Source organism: Nannospalax galili, unplaced genomic scaffold (assembly GCF_000622305.1).
Source record: "Nannospalax galili isolate Female #2095 unplaced genomic scaffold, S.galili_v1.0 scaffold138, whole genome shotgun sequence".
In the NCBI taxonomy this organism is placed as follows: domain Eukaryota; kingdom Metazoa; phylum Chordata; class Mammalia; order Rodentia; family Spalacidae; genus Nannospalax; species Nannospalax galili.
In genome coordinates this window covers 605,826-624,075 of record NW_008341333.1, presented here as the reverse complement: position 1 = coordinate 624,075, position 18,250 = coordinate 605,826, and the positions used below count along the sequence as shown (strand labels likewise).

Here is an 18,250-nt window from a genome sequence, read left to right as displayed (position 1 = left end):
ATACTTTTTCAGAGCCACTGATGGATTTTGTTCTTGACTCCTGCTCACAAACTATCTGAAAATTACTACCATAAGCAGTTTTCATTTGTTTTTCATGCTGGTTGCCACAACAAACCAAATTATTTTTGGATGGTAAGATATAAAAGAGACCTGGATGCTACTTTTCCATATTATGTTTTTCAGATGTCATAAGCAGAGTTTACCGGAAGAACTTTCTTCCTGTCTAAACACAAAGCCTGAAATACTGAGAACAAAACCAGATGTCTGCAAAGCAGGATTGCTTTCTTCAAAATCTCAGGTTGGAACTGGAGACTTGAAAATTCTGAGTGAGCCCAAAGGTAGCTGTATCCAGCCTAAAACAAATACTGATCCAGAAAACAGATTGGAGTCTGTTCCACAACCAGTGACTGGCCTTCCCAAGGAGTGCTTACCTGCAAAGGCTTCTTCTAAGGCAGAATTGGAAATTGCCAGTACTCCTGAACTGCAGAAGCATCTAGAACATGCAGCTTCCACATCTGATGACCTTTCAAATAAACCAGAAGTGAAATCAGATATCAATAGCCTTAATAGTTGTGTAGAAAAAAAAGTAGAACCTTCAAGTTTAGGTTACCAATTGCAGAATTCCAAGGAAACATCAGTAAAAGTAGATAATGAAAGCTGTTGTACAAGAAGCAGCAATAAAACCCAGAATCGTAAGTGTTTCTAAATATCTTTATTGATAAATGGTTTTATGTATATGTGTGTGTGTGTGTATTTATTTCTTGTCCCATGATCAAAATATGAAAATAACTGGAGAACAAGTTTCAAGAAGTAATGCTCTACAAAGGAATTCATTTTACCCTGTGAATTAGTATGAATGTCTATTAACATTTGAATCCTGCATATTAAGCCTATACACTTTTAAGATTACTTTATCTTTAGGCTGTTGCTGTCTTTGTTGCATTCAGGTCGGGAGTGAAAGAGGTGAGACTTTGTGTTCTTTTAGGTAGCTTATACATGGTTGTTAGGGTTTTTAGATACAGAATTAATGGTCATTCTGGAAAAAAGATTTTCGGTTAAAGGTGTCAAGGACAGTTTCGTGAAACACAAAGGAGAGTTGTTAAGGGGAGTTAGCTACATTCACCTGTCAAACTAAGTACCCTTAGTGTAGAGAAGATGGTATGTTGTATTTCATATTTACAAGTTGAGCATTCCTAATCCAAAATCCCACACATCTTAAAATTGGAAACTCTTTTAGCACAGACATAACACGAGTTCAAAATACCACACTTTTACCTCATGTGTTGGGGTTGTGGTAACAGTGCAGAGTGCAGGCACACTGAAAACATAGTTGCCTTCAGGCTGTATCCATGTATCTCTAAAGTATCTATGAAACCAGTGATTGATGTTTAGAGTTAGATCCCATTCCCAAGGTATCTCATTAAATATTTACAAATATTTCAAATCTAGAAATGTCAGCTCTTCTTGTCTTTAGCATTTTGGATTAGGATTATTCAACTTGTACTTTTAGTGAGTTTGGAGGTGCATTTTAATGATAGTAGTAATCAGAAGCGCCATTAGAAGATTGAAATTAGAAGACTGAAATGACCTCGGCACATTAAAAGGTTCAGAGCTATTGCAGTTTGAGATACCTAAATTATCAGGTGTGTGGAAAGTCAGTGTGGATTTTGTAAATTTTTTAAAAACCTAAGCAGATAAACGACAACAGAAACATTCTATTAAGCAAAAACATGAACATAGGGACCAGTGAGATGGCGCAGTGGGTAAAGATGCTTACCCCCAAGTGTGATTGAGTTCATTCCCCAGAACTCACTTGGTGAAAGCAAAGAACCAACTCCTGAAAGTTGTCCTTTGATTGCTACAACTTGTGTCATGGCACATGTGCATATGCAAACACAAAAAGAACTGCATATACCCATGATAGTTTTTTTTATAGTTGACTTCTGAATGTAGAAGGCAAAATTGTTGCATCAGCTTGTATATCTTTTTAGTATAGAGTTGGAAGAATAGAAAGAAACTCCTTTGCCTAGAGATTCTTCTAACCCAACTTTGTCATTCTTGAGGCTTAAGCTAATATAGCTGTTAGTTTGCCTAAAATTAATTGCATAAGATTCATACTGTTTTTCAGGAGTTATGTAACTCCCAAAAGAAGGTGAATATTCATTACCATATATCTGTTCTACTTAATCTTGTTGAGTCATCAATCCTCACAGCTAATTTTGAAACAAATCAGTTTAGTTTTTGTGAAGCAGTGAAAGTCCTAGTTGGGTAAACACATGCACAGGTACCTGAATGAGTTGTGGAGTCCAGCTATGTCTCACTGTGCTGTGCAGCTGTTCTGTATCTGACGTGATTTTAAAGAAAAAGTGTAGCTGTACATCCTGGATTAACACATGCTGCCATCTACAGTAACTGGCTAAGGTGTGAGCATGGAATTGAAAGCTCACTGGAATCTTTGGACTGTGTTCAAATACTGGTGGTTGTGGGTAGGGAAAAGAATTCTGCACTACTCAGGGGCTACAGAGCAAAAGCCAGCTGGAATCAAGTTAGCTGCCTTTGTTCAGTTTGGCTCCTTGGAAGTAGGGTTATCCTTTTTTCTTGGCTTTGCTGTAAGTTGAGAATCACTGATACTGTTTTCACTAAACTAGATTTAGACTGTTCAACGTGATTATCTATAAATACTTCCTTTTTAAAGCCAGATCAAATAAAATAACCTTTGGATTCAACCTAAAATCTGTGGAAGCCTGGTCCAATTCTCAAAAGGATGATGTCTTTCAGTGTCTGAGAAATTAAAATTCCAGCACTGTGCTATTATTTTTCCTCCTTACTTTACTGTATCTTTCAATCTGAGTAAAAATTTTCAAAGAAGCAAGGACTGACAGCATTGTTTAGCATTTTAGTGTGCTTTATTCCTGCTTTAAAAGAGGTAGGGTTAGATCCCCTTTAAGGCAATTATTGAAGGCACTCATTTCGTTTAAACCTTTTTTAGTTTGGGATCTTTTTTCCAAATTTCTTCAAGGTTGGCCTCTCCCACCTGGTTCCCCAGAAATTTTTTGGTTTTGGTTCATTTATTTTTGCCAAAGAACACACTTCCACCTCTTCTCACCTCCATTTTGACTTTGAGGAAAAGTCTTTTCTGTGAAATACTCCTTTAGGTTCTTGGCTTTTAGATGCCATTGGTCTTTACCATGAGATCTCTACCTTTCTCTTTTCCTCTAGAAACTGTATTAGCATTTCCTTTACAATTATGTCAATTACAAGTTAAAACCTAGAAGTGCGTTTAAGAATCCTTTCCTTAATCAGTGTTCGTAATCTGAAAAGAAGTATATGTTTGTAGCAGATGGAAGACATGTTAGATGTCTTCGGGAGCGTTTAGAAAATTGCTTGTCATAGACCAATAGAAAGACTATTTGGTTTTTATTTTGATTAGCTTTTGTTTAGAGTACTTTAGAAAACACATCTTAAACCAGTTTCTTTTTGAGTATGGAAAGAGACAGAACTGCCATCCCCAAAGTCAGGCTTGTGTAGGCTGAGCCTGTGTCTGCTTACTAGTGCTGTTCAGTAACTTTGCAGTAAGTATATGAGTTGGAAAAAGTCGTTCTAGCATGCTTCTCTCATCTGTAGATTGTGAATAGACAGACACGCACATTGACTTTGGCTGTTGAATTTGGGTCTTAGGTTGTCAAATGGATTTAGCAAATGGGGATTGTTTCACAAAGAAAATAACTTTTTTAGTTGTCTCATTACTTATCTTTTGAGCTATTCTAGAAATTTCATTTGAACCAAAAAGGTAGGAAGATGTTCTTTCTTTGGGAGTGTTGATTTTTTTTTAATTAGAATTCAGTCAAATGTTGATGTTCAGAACTTCAGGTTTCATTTCCTTTCTTTTCCTAGCCCCAGCCAGGAAGTCAGTTTTGACAGACCCAGATAAACTCAAGAAGCTGCAGCAGAGTGGAGAGGCCTTTGTTCAGGATGACTCCTGTGTGAACATTGTGGCACAGCTACCCAAGTGCCGGGAATGTCGCTTAGACAGTCTGCGCAAGGACAAGGAGCAGCAGAAGGACTCCCCTGTGTTCTGTCGCTTCTTTCACTTCAGGAGGTGAAGCATTTGAGGGAAAACTCAGATAATCTAGGCCTTATTAGATATAACTTTCCTCTATCAACAGCACATCTTGAATGTAGAAATTGTGTTTTTAATCTGCGGGCTTAGAAATCTAGAACTCACTGTACATTTTTTCAATCTCATCCAATCTCTATCGTCTGTCTGTCTATCTATCTGTCTGTCTGTCTGTCTGTCTATCTATCTATCTGTCTATCTATCTATCTATCTATCTATCTATTTAATCATCTATCTATCTCATTCTAGGCTGGTCTTGAACTTATTTATGTAGGCAGAGATGACCCTGAGCTCCTGATACTTCTGCTTCTACTTTCCAAGCGTTAGGATTACATGCCTGGTTTATGCCAAACTGAGGGTGGAATTAGGACTTCATGCGTGCTAGGCAGTTCTACCAACTGAACTGCATCCCCAACCCTCAATTTTTTTATAAGGCAAAACTTGAAAAATACAAACTTCTATTTATAAAAATAGCTGCCATAGAAAAAGGCTGAAAATTCTGGAAAATCAGTGCAGATAACTGTTAACTCTTTTTTTGGTCTTTTTGAGACAGGGTCTCCCTGTAGCTCCAGCTGGCCTGGAACTCACTATGTAGACCAGGCTGGCCTTGAACTCACAGAGATCCTCCTGCCTCTGCTTCCCAAGAACTGAACTGTTGTTAACTTTTAAATTGAATTTTTAGTGTTTGGGTGGTCATAACATTTCTTCAGGTGTAAGAACCCTTGATTGTCTTCATCTTTTTTTTTCTGTAAATACTTTTGAATTTCTGTGTTAGATGCTATATTAGATAATACTAAAACCTATTGTAGCAAACTTTCATCTCCCTTATTAGTATTGAGAGGTTTTTTGGGGGGGAGGGGTTGTTGTTGTTTTTGGTCTTTTTGAGACAGGGTCTCCCTGTAGCCCCAGCTGTCCTGGAACTCACTATGTACACCAGGCTGGCCTTGAACTCGCAGAGATCCGCCTGCCTCTGCCTCCCAAGTGCTGGGATTAAAGACGTGCGCCACCACGCCTGGTGAGGGTGTTTTTTTTTTTAAAGATAACGGTCTCCCTGTGGTCCCAGCTGGCCTAAAATGAGCTATATAGAAGGCCAGGCTCATGTTGTCTCACAGAGATTGACCTGCCTCTGCCTCCCAAGTGCTGGGATTAAAGGCATGCACCACCATGCCCAGCTCATTTTGTAAATATTTTGCAACTAGCAATAATACAGAATTTATTATTTTGTCTACATCTCTGACAACTTACTTTGAAGATTCCTAGAAGTAGTAGTATTGGGTCAGAAGGTGTGTGTTAAGGCTGTGATGGACATGCTCTGCCAAATTGCCCTATAGGAAGGGTGCACCTTTGTTCATGGCCTCTGGCAGGGGTCCAGCATGCCTGATCTGTGTTCCTTGGTCAGCAAAGAGGGGTGTGTGGGTATGATTTCTTGTTCACATATGTTTTTCCTTTCTCATCCTTTTGAATTTGCTCATTATGTAATTGGTTGACTTTTCTCTTTGTAGAGTGCTACTGTCTTCTGTTCTACTTCTATTTAAGTGTATTCATCAAACAGCACCCCAATAAGATAAAATGGACATGTTAACTATCAGTATAAATCAACTGATAAATTAAACTCCAATTAACCAAAAAATTGAATCACTATTCATAAACTGATTTTTTTTTTTTTTTAATGTGTATGAGTGTATTGCCTGCATGTATGTGAGTGCACCACCGTGTCGTGCAGTGCTGCGGAGGTCAGAAGAGGGCTTCAGATTCCCCTGGAACTGGAGTTAAGGATGGTTCATAGCCACCATGTGGGTGCTGGGAATCCAACCCAGGTTCTCTGCAAGAGCAGTCAGTGCTCTTAACCGCTGAGCTGTCTCTCCAGTCCCTATAAACTGACTTTTTAAAAGTAGACAAATGGTTGTTTTTCTTTGCCTAAAATAATCTGTTAAGAATGTCTCTTCATCTTTAACAATTAAAAAAGAATCAGAACTTAACCAAATTTCACCAAAGTAACATGAGTTTTATAGAAGTGTTAGAAAAATTAATTATGGGCTGAGGAGATCAATGGTTAAAAGCACTGGCTGCTCTTGCAGAGAACCCGGGTTCGATTCTCAGCACCCATATGGCAGCTAACAATTGTCCATAACTCCAATTCCAGAGGCTCTGACATCCTTTTCTGAGCATAACACGACACAGGTGCACTTACATACATGTGGTACACTTACATACATATAGGCAATACATTATACACATAAAATAAAAATAAGTAAAATATTTCTTTTAAAAAAACTAGCCGGGTGTGATGGTGCACTCCTTTAATCCCAGCACTAAGGAGGCAGAGGCAGGAGGATCCCTGAGAGTTGGAGGCCAGCCTGGTCTACATGGCGACCCTGTCTCAAAAAGCCAAAACCAACAAAAAACTATCCCAGGGCTGAAGAGGGGCCTCAGTGGTTAAGAGCACTGGCTGCTCTTGCAGAGGATCCCAGGTTTAGTTCCCAGCACCTGTCCCTAATTCCAGTTCTAGGGGATCTCATGCCCTCTTCTGACTTCTGTGGGCATTGCACAACATCGGTGCGCTTACATACATGCAGGTTATATACTCCTACACATAAAATAATATTTTTTTAAAAAAGGAAAATTACCCCAGAGTTAGAAAAGTATCAGTGTCTAATGACTTGGTAGCTATTTGTAATTTAAAGTTCTCTTAATCCTTTTAAAATAGTCATCACTTCCCATTGATGTCTTTTATTCTGCCAGTGGTATATCTTAGCATGTATTCATTTTACAAGGTCATAGGTTTCATGAGGACCTTTTCCTACCTTTATGTAATGTACTTTGTGTTCATCTCCTAATTACCCTCTCATAACCTCCATTGTTCCCTTCTCTCTTTCCAAATAGTCCCTTTTCTTCTTTGTTCTATTTTTTTCAAACCTAAATTCCTCACATGAGGGGAAACATGATTTTTTTAATGTTTACGTTATAGACAAGCTTTCATCTTTATATTATACTTTTTTAAAAGTCAGGTTGATTTCATTCAAATTCTTTTGTCCTGAGTTCTGTTTTTTTGAGACATAAATGAACAATTACCTGAGTATAGAAGAGGCTTAGATATAATAACACTTTCTCAGACGTCAAAATATTTTTTAAAAAGTATTTTATTTATTATTTTTTATTTTATGTGTATGAGTGTATTGCCTGCATGTATTGAGTGCACCCCTGTTGTGTAGTGCCGCGGAGGTCAGAAGAGGACTTCGGACCCCCTAGAGCTGGAGTTAAGGACGGTTCGTAGCCGCCATGTGGGTGCTGGGAATCAAACCTGGGTTCTCTGCAAGAGCAGTCAGTGCTTTTAACCACTGATCCATCTCTCCAGCCCTGAGAAGTCAAGATACTTTCTGGTTCAACTAGTTCTAATAATAAACAAGTGTTGCTTTCATTTCTTATTTTCTTTCTTTTTCACTGTAAGATAAAAATCTAAGTTGAAAAATTGCTGAGTTGTATTAAATGCACAGGTAATTTAAATCACTTAGAGGTTCCTGTTATAGATCAGGAATTGTATACGGTATACTCACTAGGTTTGTCTGAAAGTAATTTTCACATTTAGCTTACTTAGTCAAGTACAGGTATTTCAGATACTAGTTTGCCTAATGCACTCCTAAGGAAATTGCAAAAGCATCCAGCATTTAGAGTTGTGATACTGCTAACATATGTTCACATACGCATATGTTAATACGTATTCTGAATAATACCTGGTCCAGAATAGTAAAAAAATCACTCTATTCTTTCAAGTATAAAAGAGTGTTTATATGCACAGGCATTTGTACTTAAATGCATTTTGAGAAATCACAAAATGTTTTTCTTTTGTCTTTCAGTATGGGGATTGAACCTAGGGTTTCCTATATGGTAGGCGAGCACTGTACCACTCTCCCTAGCTTCTTTTTTACTTGTTAAATAATTTTGGGGTGGACTTACTAAGTTGCACAGGCTGGCCTTGAACTCAGCTCTAGCCCGGGCAGGCCTTGAACTGCTGATATTCCTGCCTCAGCATTCCAGGTGCTGGAATTACAGGTGTCCACAAACGTGTCCAGCTTTAGATTTTTTTCTTTTTTAGTGAAGTGACTGTCTCTTAATTTGGGCCATCCATTATAAACTTGTATTTCCTTTAAGTGTATAAAATAATGAGTTTAATCATGACATTTTCATACATGTGTATTGTACTTTGTTCATATTCACTTGACAAATGGTTTCTCTAACATTTAATTCATGTGTTTCATAGATTCAAAGAGTTTAGATAGTTACCCAGTTGACTGGTGAAGAAGTCAGGGTCCCCAGCAAAATATTGAAGAATTTTAGCAATTAGTCCTAAATTCTGTGATTCTTACCAATGCAAATAAACACTTCACTTTAGTCTAGTCTGTTGCTCAATTCACTTACCTTTCCTTGCTTGTAAAGGGTGTTTTGCCTGAGTGTACCTTTTCTTTCTTAATGTCTCCTTTTCTGACAAGGCAAGCTCAGTTACTGTCTCTACCCTAAAGTCTTCTTTTTGTTAGTCCCACTGAACTCAGACTCAACACTTTTTCCTTTGACTGTCAGTGATGTCTCATACGCTACTAAACTGTGGAGGGCTTTTAATGCTTCCAAGTAAAAATAAAATGTTATTTTCCAAAAAAGTCAAAATTTAATACATAGCTTTTTAAACCATCCAAATGTTAGAATATTGAAAACAAATACTGGGAAAGTGTTCTGCCTTTAATTGTTCTACTTCTTAGGTTCTGAGGCCCATCTCAATGCTACCTCTTGTTCTAGGAGCATATACTGGGATGTGCAGCTAAGGGACATGTGGGTACCAAACACCTCCCAGATCTTTGTGGTCATAGCTTAAGTGACTGTCTAGAAGTCCCTTCTCTTGCTGAGTGTTATTCTTGAAGCAGTAGTTGTAGTCAGATCTGATTAGATTATCTTTCACTGTTGGTTGGTTGTTTTCTCCTGCTATTTTGTAATTAGTCTTTGTTGTGAAGTCCCAAGTCTGATAGGTTGAGATCGTTTTTGGAGACATCTTTCCCTCAATCTCTCCACCCCTCTTTAGCTTCCCTTTCTGGGGAAAAACAAATAACCTTTAGTTTTATTTTTAAATATTTTAAAATCTTCCTAGAGACGCCATCAAAAAATTGACTGTAATTAACCATGAAGAGTACAAAAGATGAGGAGGGCTTTGTTTATTGAAATGGTATTCACACAGTAATTACAAGTTGTAAACCAATTTTGTGTTTTCCTCACTTCTAGGTTACAATTCAACAAACATGGTGTGTTGCGGGTAGAAGGCTTCTTAACACCAAACAAGTATGACAGTGAAGCAATTGGCTTGTGGCTCCCTTTGACCAAAAATGTTGTGGGGACTGATTTGGACACAGCAAAATATATCCTGGCCAACATTGGAGACCACTTTTGTCAAATGGTGATTTCTGAAAAGGAAGCTATGTCAACTATTGAGCCACACAGTAAGAGCATCTCTTAGGGGGTAGGATTTTTGAGTCCAACTTGAATTTTGTCTCTTAAGGACACGTGAATCCTAATTGCATGGGTTTCATTTTCACCAGAAGTCTAGATGACTGGTATAGTGAGGTTACAGTTTTCATTTTGAGAAAGATTTCATCTGAATTGGTCTCCTGTCTATGGGGTTTATTTGGGGACAGTTAGCAAAGGAGTAAAGCTCCTCTTTAGTTGGGAAAGTTCAAGATGAGGTGGTAGTGGCAGCATTTGCACAGCCTCACCAGAGGGGGTGAGGCTTCAGACTGGTTTAAGATTCTTAATCCACAACACATTGCAAAGAAGATAAGGACAGACAGGCTATTACCCTAGGCCTCCTGAGTCAGAGTCTGCAAGACCGGATCCCAACTGTGAGAATATGAACCGGCTCAGATGGAAATGATTCATTACATACCAGAGTCTGAAAGGATGACTTGGAGCTGCTAGCTTGGTGTCTGTGTCCTCCATTCTTTGGGAGCACTCCTTACTAATTTGTAGCCTAGTTAGTTAGCTACAGGGACCAGTGTTTAACACATGAGAGCCAAGCCTCCTTTGAGTCATCTCATGTAGGATGTCTGGGAGGACAACACATTTTTCCCTGTCCCAATGCTCTGTAGAAATGAGACATCCAGCCAGAAGCACCATAGGTCACATGCCTTAAAAGCCTCATAGCTTCTTCCATCATTTTATCATCCCCAAATGACTAGAAAGTTGTCTTTCCATTCTTTTAGTATATACATACTAAAAGAATAGATTTTAGATATATAACCAAATGTGTTTGAATGTAAGCATCCATGCCGTTCTTAAGAATTTTGTTGTACTTGCCAGAAACTAACTGAAGCTAACCAGGACAAAAACAGTATTTTTCAGGCATGGATCCTGATATTTCTCAGGATTTGAAGAATAGGAACCAGTAGCAGGAATCCAGAGGTGTGGGACTTGGGAGCTTTGGGGACTGCTGAAATTATACTGAAAGGAAGAGCAGCTTTAGAATTATGTCATTCTGTCTGCATGTTCATAAGTCAAAAGATCTTATTAAACTTTTATTTTCCCTGTGATCTATAGGACAAGTGATACAAAGTTTCCATTTTCACTAATGATAATAAGGTTTCTTTCTTAAATATGTTTGGGTAAAAGTAATGAATGTAAAGAAATTTAAGTAACTCTTCTGGTTCATACCTGACTGCATTGTACAGACACTTGTTTGAAGTAAAGTTGCTTCCCTTGTGATTCATCAGACCTGTTTTAAATAAGTGAGGCGTCTCTTTCCTAAAGGTATTTTTTTCCATACAGAAAAAAAAAATGCACAGGAAGTTGTCTTTTAAGCATTTGAGTAAGGAATTCTCTCCTTGAAGACCAAGCCTTTGTGATTATCCTGTTGCTCTGTTTTAACAAACTGATCAGATTAGAGAAAGAAACTAAATGCCATGAGTGGTAATGACTGATGCCCACCCTAGCAAGGAGGCTTCCCCCATCCTGATACTAAGAATAAGTGTCCACTCTTAAACTTCATTCTTCTCTGGAATAAATAATCTTTAAATGAATGGCCAGGAGATCTAAGAATTTTCTAATGAAACAGTCTAAGCCAGATAACTAGGATGAAGTCCATACGACCTTACTTAAAAATGCCTGAAGCTTTTAGGCTTTGTGCTTGGGCTACTACATTATAGTGCAGTAGTAACTCCCTCAGTGGTTGGAATAGGTTAGTGAAAATTGAAATTTGGTTATTTGTGTTGTGTTCAGGGTAAAGAATTAAATAACCACAAACTGGATTAGGAAAATATATGTCTCTGTAGAACAAGAAGCTACAGTATTGATTCAGTGGTATTAGAAGAGACTGGGAGACAGTAACTGAAGAATCTTCTGATCTGCAGCATTGGGCTTTTCTGAGATTCAAACAAATGTGTTTCCCCATCTGCCTCCTGAAGCCGTTTGATAACCTGATGTGGCACTTGATTAGGTACTCTGCCCTGTTGAGAGTTTTCATTGTGGAAAAGTTTGCCAGGTTTTGGAGACCCCTCCCTCCAGTGTTACCGGGTTTGGCTTCTGGAATGGAGAAGAATGCTTTATAAAGTTCTGAGTTGTGTCTCAGTCTGTTGCGTATTTGGTTAGTATGGATCAGTCCTGTGTACTAGCAAACATCATTCTTGGCACTGGTATAATCATGTTTCTGACTGGCTGTTGAAGGAACTGACCTCAATTGTGTCCTGTAGTAAGGTAATGTGCTGCTCCCTTCATGACTTTCAGTGGGTAATCTGTGTGAATTGAGAGCATCTGTGAATAATGCTTCTTGTTTGGTTTGTGTATCTGAGTACATCTTGTCCTTCCCACCCCCTCTTAGAGAAAGCCTAGTCTATGTTGCCTTGAAATTTGCTAGAGGATTCATGAGGTTGGACCTGTGGGATACCTGTGGCTAAGTTCCACCTGTGTAACTGCTACTGCACAGCAGTATAGCATCTTTGGGGAGGAAGAACTATGCCTGAGTATATCTAGTGGAAGCAAACCTGAGTGGGTAATGTCAGTGCTCATTAATGAGAGTGTTGAAGGATTCAGAATCACTTTATAGGGCATCAGAATTTGTGATGAGGTTGAACAGATTAAGTGGAGATTGTAGTCACAGGGAGGACTCAGGCCCACTCAAAAGTCCTCTCCCCAACGACTGAATGTCTTATTGATTCTTGCAGGACAGGTTGCTTGGAAGCGGGCTGTCAAAGGTGTTCGAGAAATGTGTGATGTGTGTGACACCACCATCTTCAACCTACACTGGGTGTGCCCTCGGTGTGGGTTTGGAGTGTGTGTAGATTGCTACAGGATGAAGAGGAAAAATTGCCAACAGGGTGAGAATTTACTTGAGTCTTCTCCAACTCCTAACACACTGGACTTAAGCCTTTCATTGATTTGTGGTTGGTGGGTTTCTGAAGCATTGGTGCTACAGGGTTCATGGAGAACAGTAACCACAAATCAGTTGTTTGCAGGTGCTGCCTACAAGACTTTCAATTGGCTAAGGTGTGTGAAGAGTCAGATTCATGAGCCTGAGAACCTGATGCCCACACAGATCATTCCTGGCAAAGGTATTTCCTGTGGGGCAAGGATTTCTCTCACACAACACACCACCACCACCCTGTGTCTTGGTTAATTTCCAGGGGCTGATAATTTGGTTTTACTTTAGTATTGTTCTAAGAAAACGGTCCAGAAATACATTAATGATGTCTCTACACTTTTTAAGGCCTTGTGGATAGTTTTGTAGAAGGAAAGAAAGTGGTGTATTTGGGGAAGGCAGGATGAAAAGGAGGGTTGGAGCATTTTGCCGCTGAGAAAAGCAGTCCTGTGGGAAAGGTCACCTCTTTTCAGATTGAAAGTATATGACGCCACCTTAACTGTCACCTCTGTCCTTTGTTTTAGCCCTCTATGATGTTGGAGACATTGTGCACTCTATAAGAGCAAAGTGGGGAATAAAAGCAAATTGTCCCTGCTCGAATAGGCAGTTCAAGCTCTTTTCAAAGCCTGCCTCAAAGGAAGACCTGAAACAGGTATTGCTGCTAATGCTGAGTTTACCGTCCTTGTGATTATTGTCTGTTTTTCAGCTGACTCAAGGATTTTTGTCAGTGTATTTGAAAGTAGCACAAGACAGTGATGAGTGGGTGGAGAGGCTTCATTCATGTCCATGACTTTTGAGAATCATGTTTCCATTCTTTGTTTTATGTGCCTTATCTGTGATTTTGTTGTTTGTTAAGAAAGGGTCTCACTGTATAGTCCTGGCTCATTTTATAGACCAGGCTGGCCTGGAACGCCAAAAGAGATTATCTGCCTCGAGCTTGCATTTTTACCGTCACTTTCTGGGTGGGTTGCATTGGCTCACACAGACTAGGTTGCATATACTTCAGCTTGCTGATCAGTGAGAAAGGAGTAAAGAACTGTACTAGTGACTGGGCAGCACAGAAGCAGATCACATTTAAGGGAGGCCCATAGGAATTTGAATATTCCTTTTTTTCCTTCTGATACTTGTGTAAGCTATCCCAGCTGAGTAACAGAGTAAGTGGTATGCTCTTTCTTATTTGCTTCAGTTTATGTTGACGTTCTTTTAAGAGCTCCTCATCACATTTTAAATCTTGAATCAAAAGAGCATTTTCCCTCTTTGTCCTGTTTCCTTCTGAAACCCTAGTTTTCCTTCTTACCTCATTTATTCCCTCTTAATAAGTATGATGGTTTGTTTGTTCGATTTGTTATTGGTCCTTTTGAGACAAGGTCTCCCTGTAGTAGCCACAGCAGGCCTGGAACTCACCACCTAGACCAAGCTGGTCTCACTGAATCTCACAGAGATCCGCTTGCCTCCCGGGTGCTGGAACTAAAGGTGTGGCACCACTATGCCCCTGCAATAAGCATATTTTGAGAGCTTGCTCTGGATGTTTGCTGAGTTTTCAGGGATAATAGACACAAATTGCTCATTTTAAAGGTGCATGGTATATGAGGCAATAGGGATATATACACAAGCCTACCAAGGTGAGTGGGTGAGGGGAATACCTGTATATGTTATTATATCTTACGGGTTTTTTTTTTTTTTTTTTGCTCTTTTTGAGACAGGGTCTTCTGTAGCCCCAGCTGTCCTGGAACTCACTACGTAGACCAGGCTGGCCTTGAACTAACAGAGACCTGCCTGCCCCTACCTCCCAAGTGCTGGTATTAAAGGCATGTGCCCTAATCCTGCCCCCCCCCAAGTGCTGGGATTAAAGGCGTGCGCCCTAATCCTGCCCCTAATCCCCAAGCACTGGGATTAAAGGCGTGCGCCACCACGCCCGGCATATCTTATGTTTTTATTAGTAACACTTAGAAACTAAAAATGAAAATGTAGCTTGTCCTTGCCACTCTACTAAGTTAGTGCCTGAGAATTACTATAATTAGGGTATTTAAGGCTATTTATCAGTTAGCTTTGCTTTATTTATCTCTTACTAGTGAGCTGTTAGGGAAAAAGGTAAGAAAAGGAAAATGTCATTCTCCATCTTATGTTGGTCTCCCTTTACACTTAACACAGACATCCTTAACTGGAGAAAAACCAACTCTTGGGACCATGCTCCAGCAGAGTACCCCCTCTGTACTGGAGACAGCCACTGTGGGTGGGGAAGCAGTCTCCAAGCCAACCAGCAGCATGAAGCCTGCCTGTCCAGCCAGCACTTCACCTTTAAACTGGCTGGCGGACCTCACTACAGGGAATGTCAACAAGGAGAACAAGGGTGAGTGTTTCCCACCTTACTATTTGCTCCTGAGTACCTGAGCCCACTCACAGAGGGATTTAGCAGCCAAAGCTGCTGTAAGAACAGGGACTAGAAATATTATATCATAGAAAGTATTCTCTTACTGGCATCTGGGTGCTTGCCAGCAGTGAAACTGTTGAAGTGCAGCACTAGAGAACCAGAGAAGAGAACTTTCTCTGCTCATAGAACTTTAGGTGATGTTAAGATCATGTTTGGCAAGAATGGAGCAGTGCTGAAACTTTTAAACAAACAAACAAATGAAAACCAAAATATTTCATACATGTATATAATGCTAGATACTTTGACCCTTGCTCTCTCTTATTTCCCTCTTACTCTTGCCAGTACTACTTCTTCCTTTCAATTCCCTTTCCCATACTCATGTCCCACAGGGTTTTAACTAGGACTGTCTGAGTGACCTTGGGTTTGAAACTATCCATTAGAGTCTGGTGGGCTCTCCAGTAGATACACAGCTGAATACTATGCCTCCCACCCTACCAGAATCTAGTTCAGCAGTAAGTGGTAGGGCCCCATTAACCCTTTCCCTATCCATAGTTGACTGTTGGGTAGGCCAAGACTTGTATAGATAGGCCCAGAGCCTATAAGTAAGTGCAGCTGCTGAAACTTCATGATTGCCATGGCAGTGTGGTACTTAGAAGATGGCATTTCCCTATTTTCTGACTCTTAACATTTTTTTTTCTGACCCTGTTTCTGCATTGTTCCCTCAGCTATTCACTTTCTGTTGTTCTCTATTTTGTCTTAAGTTGGAATGAGCTGTCTTCGTTTGCATCCTTGTCTCAGAAATGCTTGATAATAGAAGTGGTCTTTGGAATGAAGCATTAGATTAGAATTTAGGTAATTTTGCTTTTTGGCAAGAGAAAATTACAAGTCAGTTTCTTTCATACAGATGTGTTAAAATTTTACTGAATCAGATTTGACACCATAAAAAAGACTTGTATATATGACCAAGCAAAGTTGAATATCTAAAAGTTTAAGAGGAAGAAAGTGATGAAACACCCCACCTGACCTGGAACTCACTGTAGAGACCAGACTGGCCTCGATTTCACAGAGATCTACCTACCTCTGCCTCCTGAGTACTGGGATTAAACGTGTTCACCACCATAACCTGCTACACTATGAAGTTTAATGCCTGTCATTTTTGTTAAAAACTGTGAAATCAAGATTAGAAGAGGACATTGTTACGAGTCTCTAAAACAGTACAAAAATACTGACACATGTAAATGTGTGGGGTTTTTAGTTTTTGTGTCTTTTTTTTTTTTTTTTTTTTTAAGGAAGGAAAGGTTTATTTTGGCTCACAGTTCCAAAGCTCAGTCCATGATGACAGGAAAGTCAAGGCAGCAGGAGCTTGACACAGCCAGTCACATAATATCACAATCAAGAAGCAGAGAATGATTAATTCTTTTTTTTCTTTACTTATTTATTTAATAACCACATGATTAGAAGAAGCATTTCATTACAGCATCACCATATTCAGTAACAATTTCCAGAGCAAAGATGCATCTCTTTCAATATTGGCTGTAAATTATTAGGTTCACAGTTGAATTAATACAGCTATACAATATTGAACTCCATATAAACCCTATAAGACATAAAATTAAATGAGGTTTTAAACTTTAAAAAAGATTTCCATTTCATTATTAAAATATGCAGTTTCATACAGAAAAATTCATTTTTAATACAATTGACACTAAGATGCACATGCGTTTCTGATCTCTATATATCTGGTTATTACTAATCACAGTCAGTTACTTTCTGAGCTCCTTGGCATCTGAGCATGGATATAAAGTCATAAGGTAGATTTCAATGGTAATGTTTTTCACATCTACTAATTAATAAGGAGCAAATTTTTATGTTTTGAAGAATTATTATTATTATTTTGTTTATTTATACACCCACTTCCCAGGTAACACCCTCCCATATGTGTGTGTGTGTGTGTGTGTATTTCATACACAACATCCCAAACAGTCTTACTCATCTATATACCCACATCCCAAATGGCACCCTCCCGTAGTCCCCACTCCCCACTGGAGCCCCTATACTCTGTAGTCCCTGTTACTGCCAACTGTGTTGTCGGTGCCCCCCAGCCATTCTACAGTGCTTGTCCATCCACTGAATCTAGTCACCCTAGCTAGAGTTCCTTGTTTAGGAAGATCTTCCTAAAACAGCTCTTCCTCATCTAGCAGCAATCAGTTGCCAATATTGCTTTAGATAGGATTGGGGTCTGCTGTTCATTTTCTCAGTTCTATGCTGGGTTACTGGCTGGGAGTCTCTTGGGCCACCCTGGCCAGCAGCTCAAAGGAAGGTATCTTCTGTCTGGCATTGTTTCCTCCAGTCCAATTCCCTCTAGGACTTTGAACATAAATGCATGTTGAATTTTGTCAAAGGCCTTCTCTGCATCTACTCAGATGACCATGTGGTTCTTGTCTTTGAGTGCATTTATATGATTTATGATGTTTATTGACTTTAATATATTGAACCATCCCTGCATCTATGGAATAAAGCCAACTTGATCATGGTAGTGATCATTTTGATGTGTGTCTGTATGCAGTTTGCAGGTATTTTGTTGAGAATTTTTGCATCTATGTTCATTAAGGATATGGGTCTATAGTTTTCTTTATTTTTTGGTTGCATCTTTACCTAGCTTTGGTATTAGAGTGATACTGGCTTCGTAGAAAGAATTTGGAAGTTCTCCCTCCATTTCTATCTTTGTGAGTAAATTAAGTATATTGGATGTAGATCTTTAAACGTCTGATAGAATTCTGCTGTAAATCTATCTAGTCCTGGCTTTTTTTGGCTGGGAGGTTTTGTATTACTATTACTGTTTCATTTTCCTTATGTGTTTATGGGTCTGTTTAAGCTGTTGATGTTTCTTGGTTTAGTTTTGGTGGTTCCCATGCTTTCAAATACCCGTCCATTTCTTTTAGATTTTCGAATTTAGTAGTGTATAGGCTTTTAAAGTATTCCTTCATAATGTTCTGGATCTTTTTGGTGTCGTGATGTTTCCCCTTTCATCTCTGATTTTGTTGATTTGGATTTGCTCTTTCTTTTGGTTAACTGGGCTAGCGGTCTGTCAATCTGTTTATCTTTTCAAAGAACCAGCTCTTGGATTCGTTGATTCTTTGTATTGTTTTCTTTGGTCCTATTTCATCAATTTCTGCTCTGATATTTGTTATTTCTTTTTGTTTGCTGCATTTGGGCTTTATTTGCTGTTGCTTTTCAAGTGTCTTGAGTTGCAGTGTTAAGTCATTTATTTGTGTTCTGTCTGTTTTTTTAATGTAGGCACTGTTAGATAAAAGCCAGGCAGGGAATAGCCACAGAACACACAGGAGGACTCCAGTAAAGCAAAGTTGATTTCTTA

The 18,250-nt window shown here is 39.1% G+C and overlaps 1 protein-coding gene across 4 annotated transcripts in view; it reads left to right on the top strand.

Moving 5' to 3' along the window:
• Kdm3a (lysine demethylase 3A) overlaps positions 1–18,250 on the top strand; it is an 81,881-nt gene that overhangs the window by 25,116 nt on the left and 38,515 nt on the right. For all 4 annotated transcript variants that reach the window (XR_001872524.2, XR_003850105.1, XM_029565190.1 and 1 more), the window contains exons 10-16: positions 184–692; positions 3,895–4,099; positions 9,383–9,597; positions 12,310–12,462; positions 12,601–12,696; positions 13,028–13,155; positions 14,655–14,853. Coding sequence is in view for 2 of the 4 variants with exons in the window: in XM_029565190.1 (XP_029421050.1) it covers positions 184–692; positions 3,895–4,099; positions 9,383–9,597; positions 12,310–12,462; positions 12,601–12,696; positions 13,028–13,155; positions 14,655–14,853 (1,505 nt within the window). In the remaining 2 variants the exon portion in view is untranslated. The remainder of the gene's footprint in view (positions 1–183; positions 693–3,894; positions 4,100–9,382; positions 9,598–12,309; positions 12,463–12,600; positions 12,697–13,027; positions 13,156–14,654; positions 14,854–18,250) is intronic.